Genomic DNA, 20625 nt, shown 5'->3' on the forward strand with positions numbered 1-20625 from the left:
GCTTTCATAAGACAGTGGCAGCATTACTACACGAAAGCCCGGGACCCGCGGGACAGCCTGCAGTTTCGACGTCTCCCTCCCTCCGGTGTTACCAGCACCCATGGTTTGTGGTATGGAGCATTGAGGCACTGACTCGGTTCTACATACGCCTTCATGAAGACAAAATTCCCGTGTTCGTGTATGAGGTATGTGGCTGTGCAGGTACTGGAATGCCTCGGAGCTTCCTGGTGGCGTTTCCTTCCACTGCCATCGAGTCAATAAAATACAATAACATTTTAAATGCGGTCACCCTCGGCCACTTTTTAATGTTGTCTTCCCATGTCGAGATGGCAGAAGGAAGCAGTATTTCTAAATCGTGTTTTTTTCAGGGTTTTTAGTGAGCATGGAGGCTTGCTGGTCAGGAGGCCTGCAAGTTCCCTGCTACTGGTAACCTGTAATCCAGTACTACCTGTTTCAGGGTCGAGTTGACGTCGACTAAATCGTCTCACCCACTATCTGCTTCTGGAGATTGCTGTGGAGGGTGGCTGGACACCCTGATGGAATGAAGAGCAAGATCCATCTACAAGGGCGCTGGCTCAGGTGAGCCAACAGCGGCCATCCAGCAAAAAGGACAAGGACAGTCTGTTGTAAAACCTACGACCGTTCACCAGTTCACCTACCTGGGATGCACAATCACATCAGATGCCAAGATCGACAGGGAAGTAGACAACAGGCTGGCCAAGGCAAACAGCGCTTTCGGCAGACTGTGCAACAGAGTCTGGAAAACAAACATCTGAAGAAGGGCACTAAGATCAGCGTTTACAGAGCCGTTGTACTCACCACCTTACTGTATGTCTCCGAGTCGTGGGTTACGTACCATCATCACCTGTAACTCCTGGAGCGTTTCCATCAGCGCTGTCTCCGCTTTATCCTCAACATTCACTGGAGCGACTACGTCACAAATGTTGAGGTCCTTGAACAGGCTGAGATCACCAGCATTGAGGCCATGCTGCTGAAGTCACAGCTACGCTGGGCAGGACATGTCTCCAGAATGGACGATCAAGATAGTCTTGTATGGCGAGCTTTCCACTGGCCACCGTGATAGAGAGGCACCAAAAAAGCGTTACAAAGACTCCCTGAAGAAGTCCCTCAGTACCTGCCACATTGACCATAGCCAGTGGTCTAATCTGGCTGCTGACCGCGACTCCTGGCGCCACATCATCCACCAGGCTCCCTCCTCCTACGAGGATTCCCGCAAAAACAACCTGATGGATAAACGCCGCAGGAGGAAAACTCGAGAAGCCTCAGCAGTCGTACCTGACGTGACCTTTGACTGCAGCCGCTGCGGCCGCACCTGCCTATCTCGCATTGGACTTGTCAGCCACGAGTGTGCCTGCAGTCGACGTGGGAAACCCCCTTCATGAAATCTTCGTTCGCAAAGCCAAGCCAAGAGAGAGTGAGTGATGCCACTCCAGCGCCATTGAAGTCAATGGTAAAAAAATTGGAAAGGGAAGTTGTAGGCAGACATAAGCAGTGTTGAGAGTAACGCCGTTATAAATAACGCCGTTACGTAACGGCGTTATTTTTTCAGTAACGGGGTAATCTAACTAATTACTTTTTCCGCCGTTACAACGCCGTTACCGTTACTGACAGTCAAAAGCGGTGCGTTACTTACTCTGAATAAATTGAAGAAACTACCAGCCGTGTCGAGTCGACTCTCTGCTCTGTTGATTTGTCATCCTAGACTTGCGGTGCGTTCAGGTTCGAGAATAGCGCACGTACTTCTGACTCCAAGCTGTTTGTTCCTGCTCATTCAATTAGATAATGCTTTCCAAAGTTTGGTAACGTTTCTCTGTTTGCTACACCTGATGCTAGCCTCGTTCCCATCTCCCACTGTCAGCCAGAAATAATTCTGCTTCCATCTTGAGGACGGCAGAAGCTTTGAAGGTGACGTGAATTGTCGGGAAACGAGCCTACCTAAATGCAGCCCCTCAAGAGATGTGATGGAAGTGATTGTGATTGGCTGAGGGTTAGAGTCATGTGTCGTGGTAAGCCAATCAGAGCCGGTGATTTCACAAGCAAACCGGAACAGCGCGTGCGGCAAACACACACCCCCAAAACAGATGCACAGGGTCGGGATGGCAGAGCATTCAGAAGAAAAATTGTCCTTTAAGAGGTGGAGATATAGACACTATTTCAAGTTTGTCGAAATTAAAGGAAAGAACCTGCATGTAATGTGTAATTTATGTCCCGGGGCAAAGCTTTTGTCGACATCTGTGGTAAGCAATTCAAATCTGCTGAAGCACCCAACAAGTTAACTATCTGTCTGTTCTTCTCTATTCCACTGACTCGAATACTGCTCAGAAAATTTAGAATTATTTGACATACAAGTGTTTTTTAAAGTAACGGAAATAGTTACTTTCCCTGGTAACTAGTTACTTTTACTATAGAGTAATTCAGTTACTAACTCAGTTACTTTTTGGAAGAAGTAGTGAGTAATGTAACTAATTACTTTTTTAAAGTAACGTGCCCAACACTGGACATAAGGAAGTGAAGAGGAAGTACCTCGGAAACGTGTCTATAAATATTAACCAAATGAGCCAGTTTTCTGAATGGCTATCGAGTGTGTGTGTGTGTGTGTGTGTGTGTGTGTTGCGTGGTGTGTGTGTGTGAATACAAACATGGCAAACAAGTAGGAATTTGTATATTATGATGATGGAGAGTGATATTTGTGGTTTTCTTGTTAGAAGGTTGCACAATTGTAAGCCCGTTTTTGTTTGTAAAATTGTATAAATGTGTTATTGAAAAATAATAATAAAATAAAAATATTTTCTGAATGGCACTTCAAAACGAACGGATCCAAAGATTCAGGTCCCTCCAAAGAGCCATAAATCTCATCTATTGTCGTGCTTGTAACTGATCCTGGATCAGTGAGCAGCAAACAGCTATGTTTCGTGGTCCACTGTGATTGGTCCAGCCGCGTCTTGTGCTCGTCCAATGGTGTGCGGACATCTGTTAGCTTGAGCGACTCTGGAAAGACTCCACTCGTCTCCTCTGTGAATTCTCTCGGTAAAAGACCATCGTAAAGGACGTCAAGTCTGAGACCAGGAAATATGGGCAAAATGCAACTTTTGGCAATTGTTGCAGTGCTATTAGTCGTATATAGTGTGCAAGCCAAGGTGTACTTTCGGGAGGAGTTCTCGGACGGCGGTAAGGCTGACGGCCAAAACCCAAAGTTAATTCCCAGCTAATTATTCGAATATCGAATTAGCCGCATATTTGACTACACTTTTAAAAACGGGCAAAGCTTTGGAAGGTTTTAGTACTACGCTGTTTGCAAACGAAGCGTCACCCCGTTATCGATGTAAGAGATTTAATGGTGTATCTTCCAATTTTTATGGTTACAATGTGGTATATTTGTCGTTCAGATGAATGGAGAAGTCGATGGGTGGACTCCAAACACAAGTCTGACTATGGCCAATGGAAACTGACTGCTGGTGACTTCTATGGAGACGTCGAGAAGGACAAAGGTGAGAAATCGCTTTGATCACATCTATTTGTATATTGTTTGTGTAATTCTCGATAAGATTAAAGTGCTATCAATTGTTGACTTTCGTCGTTTTTTCCAAACGACTGTCAGAATATATTAAAAGTGCAAAGAGAAAGTGAAACTATAGTTTTATCTGATGAAATAAAAAGTAACAAAATACAACCAATAAAATCCCCTCCCACGTCAGTCATGTTTTTTATTGATTGAGAATCCAAGATTCAAAGTGGCACATATGGCTACTTGGAGCAAGATCTCTACTTTGCCATTAAACCCTTGTATGATCCTGTTGTGGACTGTAGTGCCGTTGATTGAAGGAGAGCTTGCTTGCAATACAACAATTTCTTTTGAAGAAAGTGTCACCGCAATTCAAATGTAGTCACCTGGTAGCTTCGGGGTACATGTTTTTACGTTAATGGGCAGCAATTTTGCAACACCCCTGTGTTGTAATGTTAGTGCCGTTGTGCTGTTTATGATGGTATGGCAGCATCGATGGTGTAAGGAGTGGCGTCAATTTGGAAACCAAATGAGATGGGGAGAAGGAGCCATGAATAGGTACACTGAAGCAAATCTAAGTGAGATTAGAGAATGAAAATGGTAATTAAAAAAAAGTAAAATGTTACTCGCTAATTGACATTAAATTGGTTTACTTTTTATCACTAATAGAAACCTTTTAGGGGTGGGAACCTCTTGGTACTTTTCGATACGATTTGCGATACAAAGCTAACGATAATGATCTGACGATATGGCGATACAACGATTATCGATATATTCAGGAAATTAATCTAGGATATTCTACAAAACGACTCATAAACAGAAAAACAAGCTTCTGCTGCGGATTGAAATGAGTTCATCACTAGTAGACGTCCAATCCATTTGAAGTGGTTCATTCGCTGCCATCCCTCCCACTTAAAACAGATTGAACATCTATGGCTGTCATTGGCAGCCAATGCCAGGCATTGGGGGAATTTTGGGCCATTTCAGGTATTACCTCTGATTTCCAGTTATTTCCTGTTTATTTTGGGGTATTTCATGGGTCACTTCCTGTTTATCTAGAGTTAACGAGCAGGAAGTGACCTGCGAATCTCCCAAATGATTTGGCAGTGACTCAAACTCAACAGGAAATGACCTGTAAATGGCCTGAAATGAACAAAGAGTGACCTGTAAAAGCCCCGGAAATCGGAAAGAATGATTGTGAATGCTCTAGTTTCGAATGAACGAACTTTCCCAGTCTAAATGGATTGGGCGTCGAGCACCGTCAATCGTAGCCACTCGCACTTCTATAGTCATCAGTGACAGCCAATGCCAGGTAACAAGGTAATTTTGGGCCATTTCAGGTCATTACTTGTTATTTTCACTCACTTCCGGTTGATTTTGGGGCATTTTCTTGTTGATTTTGGGTTAGAGAACAGGAAGTGACCCGGGAATGAATAGGCAGTGACTCAAACTCAACAGGAAATGACCTGTAAATGACGACGAAAATCAGAAAGAATGGTTTCGAATGAACAACCTTCCCAGTCTTAACGGACTGGGCATCCAACTCCATCAATGAAAGCCATATACCGTATTGCCACGAATATAAGACGGTGTTTTTTGCTTTGAAATAAGACTGAAAAAGAGGGGGTCGTCTTATATTCGCGGTCTAGACATTATACCCATTCACGACACTAAATCGCGCCAGATATAATTGAAGCGATGTTCTGTCATGGCTCATGACAGATCTCAGCTGTCTAGACATTATACCCATTCACAACGCTAGATGGCGCCAGATATCATTGAAGCGATGTTCTGTCATGAGAGATCTCAGCTACTCTCAAGTTTAACCAGTTCGCATTTTTTTATTGCAATGTTTTTCCTTATTCAGATTTGTTTCAAGACTACAGTTACAGTTAGACTTCACTTTGATGGTTAATGCAGTTATTGCAATTTTGTTGTTTTATCACAATAGATTGGTTTATTTACATTTCAAAAACCAGAAGCCATTCATTTACGAATGTGATTGCACTTTAGTTTACAGATTTAAATGTTCAGATATTAGGATTTGAACGAGGCAAAATAACATTCTTTTTCTCTCAAATATATTACCATTTGTTTCGGATGTACTGTATTTATTTTCTGTATAAAAATTAATTTGGTGTTCAAAAAGTCTTTTTTTCAAACTTGAGTCTTGAAAAAGAGGGGGTCGTCTTATAATCAGGGCTGTCTTATATTCGGGCCAATTCAGTAGTTAACTGAGACACTATTATGTTGGAAGATTTTGGTAGCAACTTGTTGGTTCATTTTTATTTTTTTGAACATTAACACCATTTTAAAATATCTCGATTCTTGGCAGGATCATATCAATAAACTTTTGGGATGCAAAGTATCACGATATATCACCATTTCGATATTTTGTCAGACTCCTAGACACCTTTTACCTTAAATTTAGAACAAAATGTGTATGATCATTGATCATTTAATCATCATTAAAAATGTTGATTACCGATGATTTATGTCGTAAAAATGTGAAGGAAGAAGTAATTGCATTTTGTATGCTAAGTATCCTCTTTCTTTGTTTTTAAGGCCTCCAGACAAGCCAAGATGCCCGATTCTACGCGTCTTCAGCCCGCTTTGAGCCATTCAGTAATGAGGGGAAGAGTCTGGTCATCCAGTTCACCGTCAAGCATGAGCAAAAAATCGACTGTGGCGGCGGCTACGTCAAGGTCTTTCCCGCGGACCTGGATCAGGCAGCCATGCACGGGGAATCTTCGTACTATATTATGTTTGGTAAGTCATAACCTCGACCTCAGCATTGAATTTAGGCCAACCAATCATCATCTCAAATGATTGATCATGTCTCACACAGGCCCAGATATATGTGGCTACAGTACCAAAAAGGTGCATGTCATTTTCAATTATAAGGGACAGAATCACCTCATCAAGAAGGAAATTAAGTGCAAGGTAATTTAACAATTACATCTATATGTGGTCTGACAAGATACAAGCTCGAAAGAATAATGTTCCAATTAAATTTCGCTTTGTCCTCCATTCAGGATGATGAGCTGAGCCACCTGTACACGCTGATCCTGAATCCCGACCAGACCTACGAGGTGAAGATCGACAATGAAAAAGTAGAGTCTGGCAAACTGGAGGAAGACTGGGACTTTTTGCCCCCAAAGATGATCAAGGACCCCGAAGCCAAGAAGCCTGAGGACTGGGACGACCGCGCTAAGATCGATGACCCAGATGACACCAAACCAGAGGTGAGAACGAATAAGAAAAGTTTTAAATTAGCTCAAGATGAGTTATGTGTCCTACAACTAACATTAAGTTAAAACTACTATTTACCTTTAGAAGTCACATAATGGTGTGCCTAAATGAGGTATTTATATTGCAATATTTGCTCTTCAGGATTGGGACAAGCCAGAAAACATCCCTGACCCTGATGCCAAAAAGCCAGAGGACTGGGACGAAGACATGGATGGAGAATGGGAGCCTCCCATGATCCCCAACCCAGAGTACAAAGTAGGCTATAAAGACTGTCACTTTTACGCAAAGGAAGCACCATTGTACTCATAAATCCTGTTTAATTTAACATTTATTGTTGTCTGTCATATTATAGCAGTCAATGAGCTAAATACGATCAAATATGGAGAAAACTTAGGCATTATTGGGGCCATAACCAGAGTGTATTGGTTTTATTCATTTTAATTGTATACATTTTGTGACATGTGTTATGCTAACATTAACCGTTATTCAAATAACTATAGCCTAAACACAATAAAACTTGATTATCAAACTTAAAAGATCACTCAGAAAGCATACCTACCCCATTTTATTTATTTGCAGGGCGACTGGAAACCTAAACAGATGGATAATCCCAATTACAAAGGACCCTGGGTGCACCCTGAGATCGACAATCCTGAATACAGCCCCGACTCAAACATCTACAAGTTTGACAACATAGCCGTGATTGGTCTCGACCTTTGGCAGGTGCGAAAGACAGAAGGTCCTTCAGTGTGAATGCCAAGCTAAATCTCAATTTTTGCATTCAGGTGAAATCTGGCACCATCTTTGACAACTTCCTGATCACCGACGATGTGAAGGAAGCAGAGGACATCGGAAATGAGACCTGGGGCGTCACAAAGGTATCGGTCGTGTTCTCTCGCGAATTCAAATTAGCAGATACTCAGCTAAATTTATTGGCTGCCATTGACGGCGATAGGTGTCCAATCCGTTTGAGGGACAGTATCGAATGAACGAATGTGCAAACCTCCAGGTCAAATGGATTGGCAGTTTCTACTAGTGACAAACTAATTTAAATTCAAAACAGAAGGATGAAAGAGCTACATAATTTGACATCACTATTTTTAATAGTACTGAAAAAATTTAATATGATCTATATTTGACCCACAGGAACCTGAGCGTAAAATGAAACAAGAGCAAGACGATCTCAAACGAAAGGAAGAGGAGGAGAAAAACAAAGAGCAGGATACACAAATGGAGGAGGACGAAGATGACGATGAAGATGATGAAGAGGATGAAGACCAGGAGGACGAGGAGGGACTTTCGGAAGGAGATGAGGATGACGCGAAGCCTAAAGATGAGCTTTGAGAAGGGTCTGCTTGTCAGAAAAAAAAACTCTTGTGCACATTCCAGGGAAACCGTGGCTGCTGTGCATCCTCAACCTTAGAAATACAAAAAACAAGGAAAAAAAGTCAACAAGGGGGGGATAAATGTAGCTTTGGCCACTCTGTCAACATGGCGTCTCCATACTACTGACTCGACGCATAAGTTCACATTTTTATAAAGATCTTAAGTTAAGGAACTCTCCTGTCATTTTCCCCATTACATTTTTGTCATAGTGAATTGTCAGCAGTCTTTTTTTTTATTTTTTATTTTAACAAAGCATTCATATTTGTGATGTTTTGTATTTTTCAGATCACACAAAAATATGGGATACTATTGTAATGTTTTAAAGTCAACCATCCTACTAATCAAATGGAAATTTGACTCCTTCCTCGTTTCATCAAATCAAGGCAGTTGTTTCTTTCTGTTGGTCTAAATAAATTCTACCAAAGTTTGTAATAAAACTTCTCAACTATTAATGCGAGTGAATGTCCTAGTCATGGTTTATTATCTGGGTGTTATTCAGTTTTTTTTTCTTTTTCTTATGAATGGGATTTCTTCAGCCAGAACCGTTTGACTGATCGGCACCGTTCCAATATCGAAACGACCGGAATTTTCACGCAACGCAGGGAATTTTTCGGAAAAAACTTGTTTCAAAAAGTATCCTACAATTTTTGAACACGTATGGAAGTCTATGCCATTCACGGCCATGTGCGTCCAAATTTCCCATTCATTTTCAATGGCATTTACTTTGTTTAATGCCATTGACGGCCATGTTTGTCGATTTTAGTAATGCTAATGTGCTTGGATTCCATTGACGGCCATGGACGGCATGTACCTTGTTTAATGCCATTGACGATCCTGTTTCTCGTTGGTATCTCCACACAACAAAGATCCAGAGTAATTTCTCCAGAAATTTCAGCTTCTAGTTTGTATTTCGTTGGTATATCTTCTGGGTTAGTTTGTATTTCGTTGGTATATCTTCTGGGTTATCTACTATAGCATTGATGTCACCAATAACGAACACTTCCCTGGTGGTCTAGTGGTTAGGATTCGGCGCTCTCACCGCCGCGGCCCGGGTTCGATTCCCGGTCAGGGAACTTTTTGGATCTTTGAAGTACAATAATCGAAATGTTTTGTTGTTGTTGTTGTTGTAAACATGTACAGTATATAATCTTCATTCAAAAGACGCGATTCCAGTTTTGAAAAGTGCCTTGAAGTTGAGTTGTCCACTCGGAAGGAAGTGCTTCGTTGAATCGGTGATGAAACGAAAGAGGATGCATGATGTTCCCACTTTGCACCAGATGGATACCATTCGCCTAAAGAAGATTAAAACAGTCTTGAAGATGTTCCTATTTCAATATATATCGCTTATATATAGATAGAGAGAGAGACAGAGAGAGAGAGAGAGGGGGGTAGATGCGCAACGCGCTGTGTAAACCAATCTAGCTATGCCGTTATCGCTTGTCGGCCATTTTGTGTCAGTAACATTGAGAAACATTAGTCATTTATTGCTATTTCAAAGTACACGCTCCACGACTATGTCTTTATACATGTATTTAGCAAATGGCTCCGACGCAAAATGACCAACACTCTTGGAAAGTGACGACGCTCGTACCATTGGCTCACCGAGCGCATCAGACATCTAGTTTTATATATTAATTATGTCTAAAGACGCGCCCAAGTACAGTATCAAGAAAAAGTCATGTTTAATTAAAAAAAAAAAAAAATAATAATAATTTTGGGATGTAAAGGGAACTAAAAAGAAATGATTAAAAGGGAATTCAGGAGATATTATAAATTAGAGGAAAACATAATTGCCTAATGTTACACAAGCTTGTGTCAAAAGTTGGTCCTCGCGCACTGTAAGTGCTGCCGTGCGCGCTCCCGATAAACCAGGAAACATGGCGGCGCTCATGACACTCAGTCAGGTAACAACTTCACAACTAGCTTCAGAAAAGTCGAATACTGATGTTTAAGGTTGGCTACCGTGACGCCATAACAAACCTAACAAGTGCAAGACTTTAATTTGACCTTTGAATTGTATGTTCCTCATCCAAGTGAACTTCTTAGCTGGTTTTCTCACTGCGTATTAAAGCCGCCGGGCTCGCTTTCGTCGGGAAATTAAAAGTTCACACAGTTGATTAGAACAAACAAGCGCGACTAAACATTGTCGATAACGAAACCATGATTTACAATTTGTAAGCTAAAATTTTTTCTTCTTCTTTTCCGCGTTTCCCCTCCAGCTATCGAGTGGGAACCCAGCCTACGAGATCTACTACAGACAGGTATGATTAGATATTTCTATATCCTCTTTTTGATTTAGTTTTCATTTTGTTTGTGTGTGTTACGCAGCCACTTTTAATTTTGTTGTTGTTGCAGCTGGACCCTGTGGACAGTGGCAAGATATCAGCTGGAGATGCAGCTCAGTTCCTAAAAAAATCCGGACTATCAGATAACACACTAGGAAAGGTTTGACATCCATGCTATACTGCAGGGTTTCACACTTTTCAGCTAAACTTCATAAGAAGTATTAACACCTAAATAATGATGAACCCGTCTCGATTTATTGTGTAGTGGATTTGGGATTGTTAGACTGCGCGTGAGATGTCTCAAAATCCCACTAACTGTAATTTTTGGACTATTAAGGCACGCATGAGTATAAGCTGCAACCCACCAAATTTGACTCGAATACGGCATTTTTTCATAGATAAGCCGCACTGGACTATAAGCTACATCTGTCCTCACTGTATTATGGGATATTTACAACAAAAGATAACCGGTAATACTTTGACAGCGGCATCATGAGACTGTCATAAGACAAAATGAACCACCATTAAGCTTTGAACCAATTGGCTGCAAAACTTCATTGCTTCAAGAAGCTTCATTTGGCCATCACTGCTCCCTTGGAGGAGAAAGTCAAACTCTGCTGCCACCAGCTGTAAACACTTGGTTGTCCAACATGCCTCCTAGCATCCATTGCAGTGATACAGATGTAAAAAACAAAATTCATGTTCTGTGGTAATTATCTCTTCAGTTACTGTTCCATTTGTTTTATTAATTGCTAGTCACGGCATTTGGTAACACTTTGACATCAGTGTCATAAGACCATCATAATTATGACGAGACACTGCCATGAACATTAATGAATAGGGGTGTGACAAAATCTTGAAATGGTGATATATCTTGATACTTTGTATCCCAAAAGGTTATCGATATACTCCTGCCAAGAATCGAGGTATCGTTTTAAAAAGGTGTCATTGTTAAAAAAAAAAGGAACCAACAAGTTGCTACCAAAATCTTCCACCGTAATAGTGTCTCGGTTAACTCTAAGGCTGCATTGACGGTGCTTGACGCCCAATCCATTTAGACTGGGAACGTTTGTTCTTTGGAAACCAGAGCATTCAGTCATTCTGTCCGATTTTCAGGGCATATACAGGTAAATTGCTGTTTATTTTAGGACATTTACAGGTCATTTCCTGTTGAGTTTGAGTCACTGCCTATTCATTTGGGTGATTCCCAGGTCACTTCCTGTTCTGTAACGCAAAATAAAGAGGAAGTGACCCATAAAATACCCCCAAATCAACAGGAAGTAACTGAAAATCAACAGGTAAATGACCTTAAATGGCCCAAAATTACCTCATTGCCCGGCATTGGCTGTCACTGACGGCCATAGACGTTCAATCCGTTTAAAGTGGGAGGGATGGCAGTGAATGAACGAATGTTCATTCGCTGCCACCCTCCCAGTTCAAATGGATTGGACGTCTACGAGTGATAACTCATTCCATTTCGCAGTAGAAGCTTGTTTTTCCGTTTATTAGTTTTTTGTAGAATATCGTAGAATGATTTCCTGACCAATGTATCGTCAGATCGTCGTTATCGTGAGCTTTGTGTCGCAAATCGTATCGTATCGTGAGGTAACAAGAGGTTCCCACTCCTATTAATGAATGCTCATGGCAGATGTTATTTTATGTCATTCGGCAAATCATCATACTTTTGAATGGATTTAAAAGATCTGAGCTGGACATTAATGGAGTTAGTAACGTAATTTGGTGGATGACACTAAATGACATCGGTCATAATGATAGTGTCATGTCATAATTATGACGGTCTTATGGCAGTCTTATGACGCCGCTGTCAAATAAAGTGTTACCTATTACCTCAATTAACCAACAAATAAGCCGCATCGGACTATAAGCCGCAGGATTCAAAATGAGGGGGAAAAAGTAGCGGCTTATAGTCCGAAAATAACGATACTTTGTTCTTCTTGGAGGGGTGGAAGACCACAAACTAAAATTGCTACTCCTCCGTTAGTTGTGGATGGATTATAACGAAATTTGGTGGGCATGTTCTTGGCATGTATACAAATTAGAGCTGTCAAACGATTAAAATTTTTAATCGAGTGAATTACAACTTAAAAATTAATTAATCGTAATTAATTGCAATTCAAACCATCAATGAAATATGCCATATTTTTCTGTCAATTATTGTTGGAATGGAAAGATAAGACACAAGATGGATATATATACTCAACATGCGGTACATAAGGACTGTATTTGTTTATTATAACAATAAACCAACAAGATGGCATTAACATTATTAACATTCTGTTAAAGCGATCCATGGATAGAAAGACTTGTAGTTCTTAAAAGATAAATGTTAGTACAAGTTATAGAAATTTTATATTAAAACCCCTCTTAATGTTTTCGTTTTAATAAAATTTGTAAATTTTTCAATCAAAAAAAATAAACTAGTAGCCCGCCATTGTTGATGTCAATAATTACTTACACAATGCTCAAGGGTGCTGAAACCTATAAAATCAGTTGCACCCAAGCGCCAGCAGAGGGCAGCAAAACTCCACAAAACACAATTAACAAGTGGGCATTTCACTGTACTGTCATTTAAATCTGTCTGAGCGGGGCATGTGCGTTAAATGCTTTGAATATTTTAACGTGATTAATAAAAAAAATAAATTACTGCCCGCTAACGCGATAATTTTGACAGCCCTAATACACATCGATCTTCAGAGTCAGATTTTTTTTAATTATTATTTTTTATCTTAGAGTTGATTAAGTAGATAAATTAATTGTGGGATTAAAATTGCTACTCGTCCGTATTTCATTCTTGGACAAAACTTAATTTTGATAGGTGCATTCTAGAGATATACAATATAGACGCATCAATCATCGGAGCCGGATTTTTGTATTCTTGCCAAAGAGCTGATTGATTAATTCAATTATGGCCTGAAAGTTTATATTGTTATTTAATAGCATTAATGTTATTTTTTTTCTCCCCCTCTCAAAGATATGGGATTTGGCTGACTCTGAGCGGAAAGGGTATTTGGACAAGCGGGTAAGACAGACTTTCTTTTGTCCAAAATATGATGTCATTGTGTACGCCGATGTGCGCGCCAGTCACCGGGTTCATCCCTCTCCTTTCTTTTTTTTGTACCCTATTTTCTTTCAGGATTTCTTCATCGCCTTGAGACTGGTCGCCTCAGCGCAAGCGGGTCATGACGTTGCTCTTAGCAACCTCACTCGAACTGTGGGACCTCCTAAATTTGTAAGTAGCAAAACAAGGAATACTTGCACTTGAGAATGTCTTGCATTGATAAATACAAACCATATATTTATAAATTCTACATGTTTCAGTCTAAAAAAAATTCATAAGTTGAGGACTGCATAGTCCTCATTCATGCAACTATACATGTAAATGTGAATGCTTTTTTGTCAATATATGTGTTCTCGTGCCACAAGTCAGCTGTGAGAGGTTCCACCTCAGCCACAACCATAATAAGGGTAAAACCTGTAGAAAATGGATGGATGAGTATCCACTTTAAACAGTGTATTGATTGGCCACACCTTGAGGTTCGCCTCTGCAATCTAGTAAATCAATTTTCAAAATTAATTATACTCACTTTTTAGGGGATGTTATTTGATAGATTAGCATTGTGTATACTGTAAATATTTTAGTTTGTAGTGATGCAAAACTGCAGTTGTTCTGCGGATGTGTTGTTGGTTAAGTTGACCTGTACATAATTTTATTCTTGCATTAAATATTGACTGCATCATTAGTAGTGACTGAAATTGGTCTGAGATTATTATTGGTGTCCTTGAGAAGTAAATTAACGGACGAGTTAAAGGTTCATGATTTGTGAACATACTTAAATTTAACTTGCTTGACGCTTTATAGGGCACTCATTTCAAGTCCCTATGACAGGATAAAAAAAAGTCTTAAATAGCATTATTATGTGAAATATGTTTTGAGACGATTCAACTATATACAATAATTTGGCAAAGCACAGATGATGAGAAATTAGTTTTTTAATCTGCCTGTCATTGTCGTGCTCTAGCGTCCCCAACAGGACAGTGACGCCTCCAGAAATTTTTCATAGGGGTGGCCAGATGGGGCCACTTAAAATCTTGGGGGGGCACACCAAAACTAAAAAACATAGTTTCAGGTTTTCATTATTGCAGTAAAAAGGTCAGGGGAAAACTATCAGAAAGACTTAAGGACATGGCTACTGATATACTTTGGTGTATTGTGTAATATTTGATGTTACTAATGATTTAATGTGCATAGTCCATAACTGTCCAGTCAACATTTTGAGTTCCACAACAATTCTGTTTTATTGTGTTATGTATACATTAGGCATAAGGTGTACATTTAACAAAACAAAAGTACTGGGGAAAAGCAGGTGCTGGCAGATACAAATAAAAGCAAGTACAGAGGCAATCATATCTTAACTGAACATTTCCCAACACAATGTTAATGTGACACAAAACGGGCGTCGGCTGAGTGGCATTCTAGATGGACAAGGAGGATCGTTAGCCACAAAATGCAAGCCACCTCCGTATTAAAACATGTGCCATGATCCCAGTATTTGACATAATACAAAATACAATGTTTACTCAATTCCTCATTAGTCCAATGGTCTCACAGTTGTCGGACTTGTTTTGGCCATTCTCCGAGGGTGAACTGGAACTTTTTGAAACCCAAAAAGGCTAACACGCCTCTCCCTGGTGCAGCAACAAAACCCTGCAGCACGTTTGGCAGGTGTGATGCGAAATGTAAATGAATTAATCCGCAAAATGGGCTGAATCCGCAGTCCATCTACATGCTATAATGCAATGCTGTCATGTGAGATGCTGACGAGGGTGACATCACATTCGCATTCGTCCTCAATCTGAGACTGGAGCCGGAAGTCACTCATTTTCATGGCGCGAGATTCAAAAATTGAATATATAAAACAATCGCTTCCACACACATCCAAGCGGTCCATTTCATTCAAGAACATAGAATACCGCCTGAAATATGAAATAAACATGCCTTTTGGTGTCATAGTGGTTAGCCTCCCCTTGTGTTGTTTGTGTCAAATTGACCTATTGTAAATGAGTAATAAATATGTAATCAATATTAAGCATTCAATGACTGGATAGTAATGGTGTACATAAGTTCTACAAATTTTTTAGTAAGATTTGTGATGTCTGATCTGTATTGACACCCTAAAGATGTGGCTGGTAATTGTGCTTACTTTTGACTGAAAAATTAGTTATTGAAAGAAAATAAAAACTTTCCCTCCATAAACATATTGAACTTGATGTTCTTTCTTTCAGCGAGACACAAGTAGCCCATTATTAAGTGTCCCAGCATCTGATTCGCATTGGACAATAAGGGTGAGCATTTTATTTCATATTCACCGATATGTAACACAATTATAATACTGGGCTCTATTTTCTCTCCTTCCTCCCCTGTTTAACCGTCTCTTTTTTTGAATTCCAGCCGGATGAAAAAGGAAAGTTTGAGGGCATTTTTGAGAGTCTGGGCCCTCTGAATGGCCTCCTCTCTGGCGATAAAGTCAAGCCCGTTTTGATCAACTCCAAACTGCCTCTGGATGTGTTAGGAAAGGTAAAGTTAAAATTATAAAATGACGATTCCTGCAGAGACTTTTGCATGTAGGGGTTTTTATCTTTGAAGTCTTTTCCCCAGTTTATATTTTCAATACAATTGTGATGCATTTGTCAAATGATTTGAGTTTTTTCATTACCGGTATATATAAATATACTTGTAGTGACATTAGAGGCTTCTTGGAAACCAGAATTATTTGCAAAGTCGTGGTGCAAATGTTTATCTTGACAAGTAAACAGTGCTTTTTACGTTGTGCAGATTTGGGACCTGGGTGACGCAGACAAAGATGGCTACTTGGACAAAGACGAATTCATTGTGGTAACTTAAGCACTTATCAGTAGACTAATGAAAATAAAGTATATTCTTATTTTTTAATTATGTTACCATTTTAGGTCATGCACCTTGTATACCGAGCCATGGAGAAGGAGCCGGTGCCGGCCACCTTGCCCCCGTCCCTCATTCCACCCTCTAGAAGGAAAAAGGTGGCGGGAACTATGCCCGGTGCCGTGGCAGTGCTACCTTCCCGGTCTGCCTCGTTTGCGCTCAAGGACAGCACGAGAAGCGTCTCACCCCTCACCAGCGCCTCACCTGTCACTAGCCCAGCAGCCAAGCTAACCCCAAAACACTCCTTTAATGCCCGCAAAGAGGTATGTTACCTAAAGTACCTTTTATAGTGGTACTTGTAGATGCTAGGGGTGCAACGGTTCAGTTAGCTCACGGTTCGGTTTGAACCTCGGTTTTGGGATCACGGTTCGGTTTCGGTTTGCGTTTTTTTTTTTTTTTTTTAAAGTACCTTTATTTGCTTTTAAAAAATGAAATAAACACTTAAAATGTAAACATTTTCGACTGTTAAAATGCCTCTTAGCTCTTTGGCTAGTGTAGTGACTGACTACTGAAATACACACACAGTAGTAAAAAAGTTACTTGGCAAAGTAACTGGTGATACCTTTCATGTTTTGTTTTTTTTTTCATAAAAAAACAAAACAAAAAAAACATAGTAACCTTTGCTATGTTTGGAGGTCATTTAATGTTGTGAATCAACCGTTAAAATGGATAAAATTGCTCCCGTTTTTGCATTAGTTCTCTTCTGTCTACTTTCGACATGTGAAAATTTTAAAACTGTTTCATCCTTTAAAGATAGACTCAAGTCAAGATTTTGCCGATTTAGGAGTATTTTAGATAAAAAGTTGCTTAGGTTCGCTCGTAAGGTTTACTACAACAGAGCCTTTCTGAGAAGTTTACTGCTCTAAAATGGCGGCTGTTTACTAACGCTACCGAGTCTGTCATTTCGCATGTAGTTCTATATGCATTAGACATCTAGGCGTAGATTGTATGTTGTCGGCTAAGTCAGGTAATATTGGAGCCACCTAGCATCGCGTTTGCTACAGCGTCTCAACAAACACTCTGCCCTCTCCGAGTCTCTGACTTTTCTCGCGTCATTCAAGCAACGCATTGTCTCGTTGCAGAAACAGTGACCAAATCCGAACAGATTACAAAAAAAAAACAAAAAAAAAACTAATGCACGAAAAACGTGCAGATTTTGAACGTAATTTACGGCGTACACATTCAAAAATGAGTGCTCACTTGTACAAATTACGACGAGACCGGACAATTTGACAGGTATGAATTATAGTGGACCGTCACAGTTAGGTAGTAGCACTCTGTAGCACGGGACGTCCAACTTCCAACTATCAGTGGTCAGGGTGAAACTATGTGCTTTAGCAAAATCATCTTCGATGGCTTTGCGTCCCATTTCATAAATGTCGGGGATTACGTTGTTGGAGAAATATGTCCGCGAGGGAACAATGTAACGCGGGTCAAGCGTTGCAAATAAATTAACGAAGCCCGCTGTGTGTTTTCACTGGTGTCATCTTCGGGGTTGTCCTACCCTGAGAAAGTGATATCTGTGGGTGATGCTGGCTGAGGTGCCGGAGTCATGTTATAAAAGTTTTGCCATTAGCATGAGGAAGAAGCGCTGAGCAATGCTTGCAATTTTTTTCCCCCAGTATTTTCTCTCCGTCCGCATTGTAATCCACGGGGAAACCAAAATGTTGCACACCGCAGATTTGAAAGAAGCCGGTGCTCCCTCAAAATTCGGTCTCTCCACTCCGCTCGCCATAGCTATTTGTTTTCTTTCTTGTTTCACTTTCACTTCGCTCGTAAGCGAGAGAGGGCGTTACTCGGCTTCTATTACACAGGTGCTTGACAGCGATCCGACATTTACTTGCGGGGCGGGAATTTCTCCACAGCGGTGCTTCACGTCACACACAGGCACACAGAGCTCGATCAATTCATTCCATAAGCATTCGGAATACATTAATTGCAAAACCGAAAAGGCGCGGTTCATAAAGGCATATTGAACCGTGCAGGGCGAACCGAACGGTTCGGCTTTGAACCGCAAACCGTTGCACCGCTAGTAGATGCTCAGCAGAAAATACACTAAATGTGCTACACATTGGGAAACCATATTGAACTCAGTTCTCTGGGGCTTTGCACTCATCTGTCCCATCCTGAGGCCTCTAGCCAACCACAATGTTCCAATCTATTGGATCAGTGGTATTCATACTGCATTTGTATAGCTTGGTGTAGTTCAGTAATGCCCTGTTCAAAAGTCAGAAAATGCATTGTTTACTAGGGATGTCCCGATCTCATATTTTTGCACCTGAGTCAGAGTCACCTGATTTTGAGAATCTACCGATACAGAGTCCCGATCCGATACTGAAAAATTACCCCCCCCCCCCCCCAAAAAAAAACAATGGTGTGTTCAATGTATTTATTCAGATTTAGAATTGGAAAGAGAAATATATAAGATATGTCCCCCCCCCAAAGTAGAATTAAAAAAACTTTTATGTTCATGTATATATTTTAATAAATGGTTTTTACGCACTTCAAATGTAATAATTATAAGTTTTAAACATGTTACTGTCCTTATTTTTAAACAAAAATAATGTAGAAAAACTTGCCTTTATTAAGGGCTTCATTGAGTGAGTCCACTCAAATCCGCTGAGAACACTTAGAGAAAAACACTAGTGCTGCACAAGCTCAACGATGATTGACAGATGCGTCGTCTTTCAAGTCAGCGCTCCCAGGCTTCTTTGGCAACATCAAAGCTTCGCCAGCTGCAACTTTAACAAGCAGCAAACTGCAGTGCACTGGTGAGCAAGAAAAGCAGCAGGGGGGAGAGTGAAGGCTGTACACACATGAAGCAGAGAAACATACATATATTTCTTTAATTAAACACCTGATCCTTTTCAGCTGATTCCGATCCTGCTCCACACTACATAGATGATCATATAATGTAATAATGCAAGATTTAAATAATATATTATGAAAGAAAAATCATAATGTTACGAGCGCAAAGTGGTTTTGTTGCTTATTTTTACGTTATGTGAACCCGAAGTTTGGTTTCACGGGCTCGAATTTTGACGATGCTAGGTTTGTGTCAACACAAAACGTCGTATGCCATAATAATAAACTAGTATTGGGAGCAAAAGCCGTAAAATTACGGGATTAAAGTCATTATGTTTACTATTTTTACGTTACATGAACTGGGAGTTAGCTGACTTCAGCTTTTAGCGATGTAATGTTGGTGTGGATACAAAACTGTTTTTCTTAGCGAGTACAAATAAAGATTTATATATTGAAATAATTGTGTTTGATTCCCGTTGATAAAACTTTGATGAGAATTACTTTATATTGTTAATATAGGCAACAGAGTTTTACATTTTAAGATTTTAAGCCGTTTCTGTGCCTCAGCTCAAAAAGGGTTGGGAAACACTAACATCTATGACAAACCTCATCCAGGTCACAGACTCATTTTGACCTATTTAATGCTTATAACAGAGGGGAAACTTAGAATCTCGATTGTGAGGTGAATGTTAACTACTTTTTACCGTCTGTTCAACCTTATAAATTTTCACAATTACCAAATGTCAGTGAACCATCATTTTAGATACATAGTACCTTACATAATATAGGTCATTACATAAAATTACTTTGCATCATTGTCCTCTTACCAGTGTTTTTAGTAGTTATTTTTATCTAAAAGCAGAGCAATCTAAGGAGTAAAATGGACATTTCCTGCATTAAAATCTTTTCCGTTGCTAATCGAGTGGCTCAACTTGTTTTGCTGCATTGTTGCGTTCTTCACCCGCCGCTTACTTGTTATTGCTACTAAGCTTCTACTTGTGACACTAGGACAAACAGGTTTCCCTGTGAACATGAAGCAAGGCCTGCAGATCACCTTTTCATTTCTTTTCCTTTAGTCATTATCATGACATGACTGTCGACATGAGGCACATTTGTTTGTAAAAGACATATTTAATACCACGGTTGTTTAACTGAGTTGCTAAGTAATTGGCAGAGAACTGTGCAGTGTAATACTTCCATTCCATTCCATTCATCACACTACTTGGTAGTTTGACAAAATCAGCAAATGTTAACATCTATGTGGATGTTATGCATTGATAGGCGGGTATGCAGTTTTGAGACCCATATCTGTTTGAGTATTTTTTAAAAAATCCCATTGTCTCCATACTACAATAATTTTAAGCACTTTTAGGTGTCTTAATGGTACGATGTAA

General features: G+C 40.0%; 2 protein-coding genes and 1 non-coding gene across 6 annotated transcripts in view; all 3 read left to right on the forward strand.

The window, feature by feature from the left end:
• Positions 1-2991: 2991 nt before the first annotated feature.
• Positions 2992-8613, forward strand: calr3b (calreticulin 3b). The gene is made up of 9 exons (XM_057857602.1): positions 2992-3189; positions 3408-3509; positions 6089-6292; positions 6372-6466; positions 6559-6768; positions 6917-7030; positions 7355-7498; positions 7561-7653; positions 7922-8613. The coding sequence occupies exons 1-9, from the start codon at positions 3093-3095 to the stop codon at positions 8117-8119; spliced, it is 1257 nt and encodes a 418-aa protein (XP_057713585.1). The 5' UTR covers positions 2992-3092; the 3' UTR covers positions 8120-8613.
• Positions 8614-9162: 549 nt separating this feature from the next.
• On the forward strand, positions 9163-9234 carry trnae-cuc (transfer RNA glutamic acid (anticodon CUC)). Its single transcript has one exon. It is a non-coding gene; the product is annotated as a tRNA-Glu (tRNA).
• Positions 9235-9987: 753 nt separating this feature from the next.
• The window catches only part of LOC130929959 (epidermal growth factor receptor substrate 15-like 1), a 35302-nt gene continuing 24664 nt past the window's right edge, over positions 9988-20625 (forward strand). For all 4 annotated transcript variants that reach the window (XM_057857597.1, XM_057857601.1, XM_057857599.1 and 1 more), the window contains exons 1-9: positions 9988-10065; positions 10381-10422; positions 10517-10606; positions 13439-13486; positions 13601-13696; positions 15751-15810; positions 15917-16042; positions 16301-16360; positions 16435-16689. In XM_057857597.1, the coding sequence (XP_057713580.1) occupies positions 10039-10065; positions 10381-10422; positions 10517-10606; positions 13439-13486; positions 13601-13696; positions 15751-15810; positions 15917-16042; positions 16301-16360; positions 16435-16689 (804 nt within the window). In that variant the 5' untranslated portion in view covers positions 9988-10038. The remainder of the gene's footprint in view (positions 10066-10380; positions 10423-10516; positions 10607-13438; positions 13487-13600; positions 13697-15750; positions 15811-15916; positions 16043-16300; positions 16361-16434; positions 16690-20625) is intronic.

The sequence above is a fragment of the Corythoichthys intestinalis genome, chromosome 14 (genome assembly GCF_030265065.1).
Source record: "Corythoichthys intestinalis isolate RoL2023-P3 chromosome 14, ASM3026506v1, whole genome shotgun sequence".
Lineage (NCBI taxonomy): Eukaryota > Metazoa > Chordata > Actinopteri > Syngnathiformes > Syngnathidae > Corythoichthys > Corythoichthys intestinalis.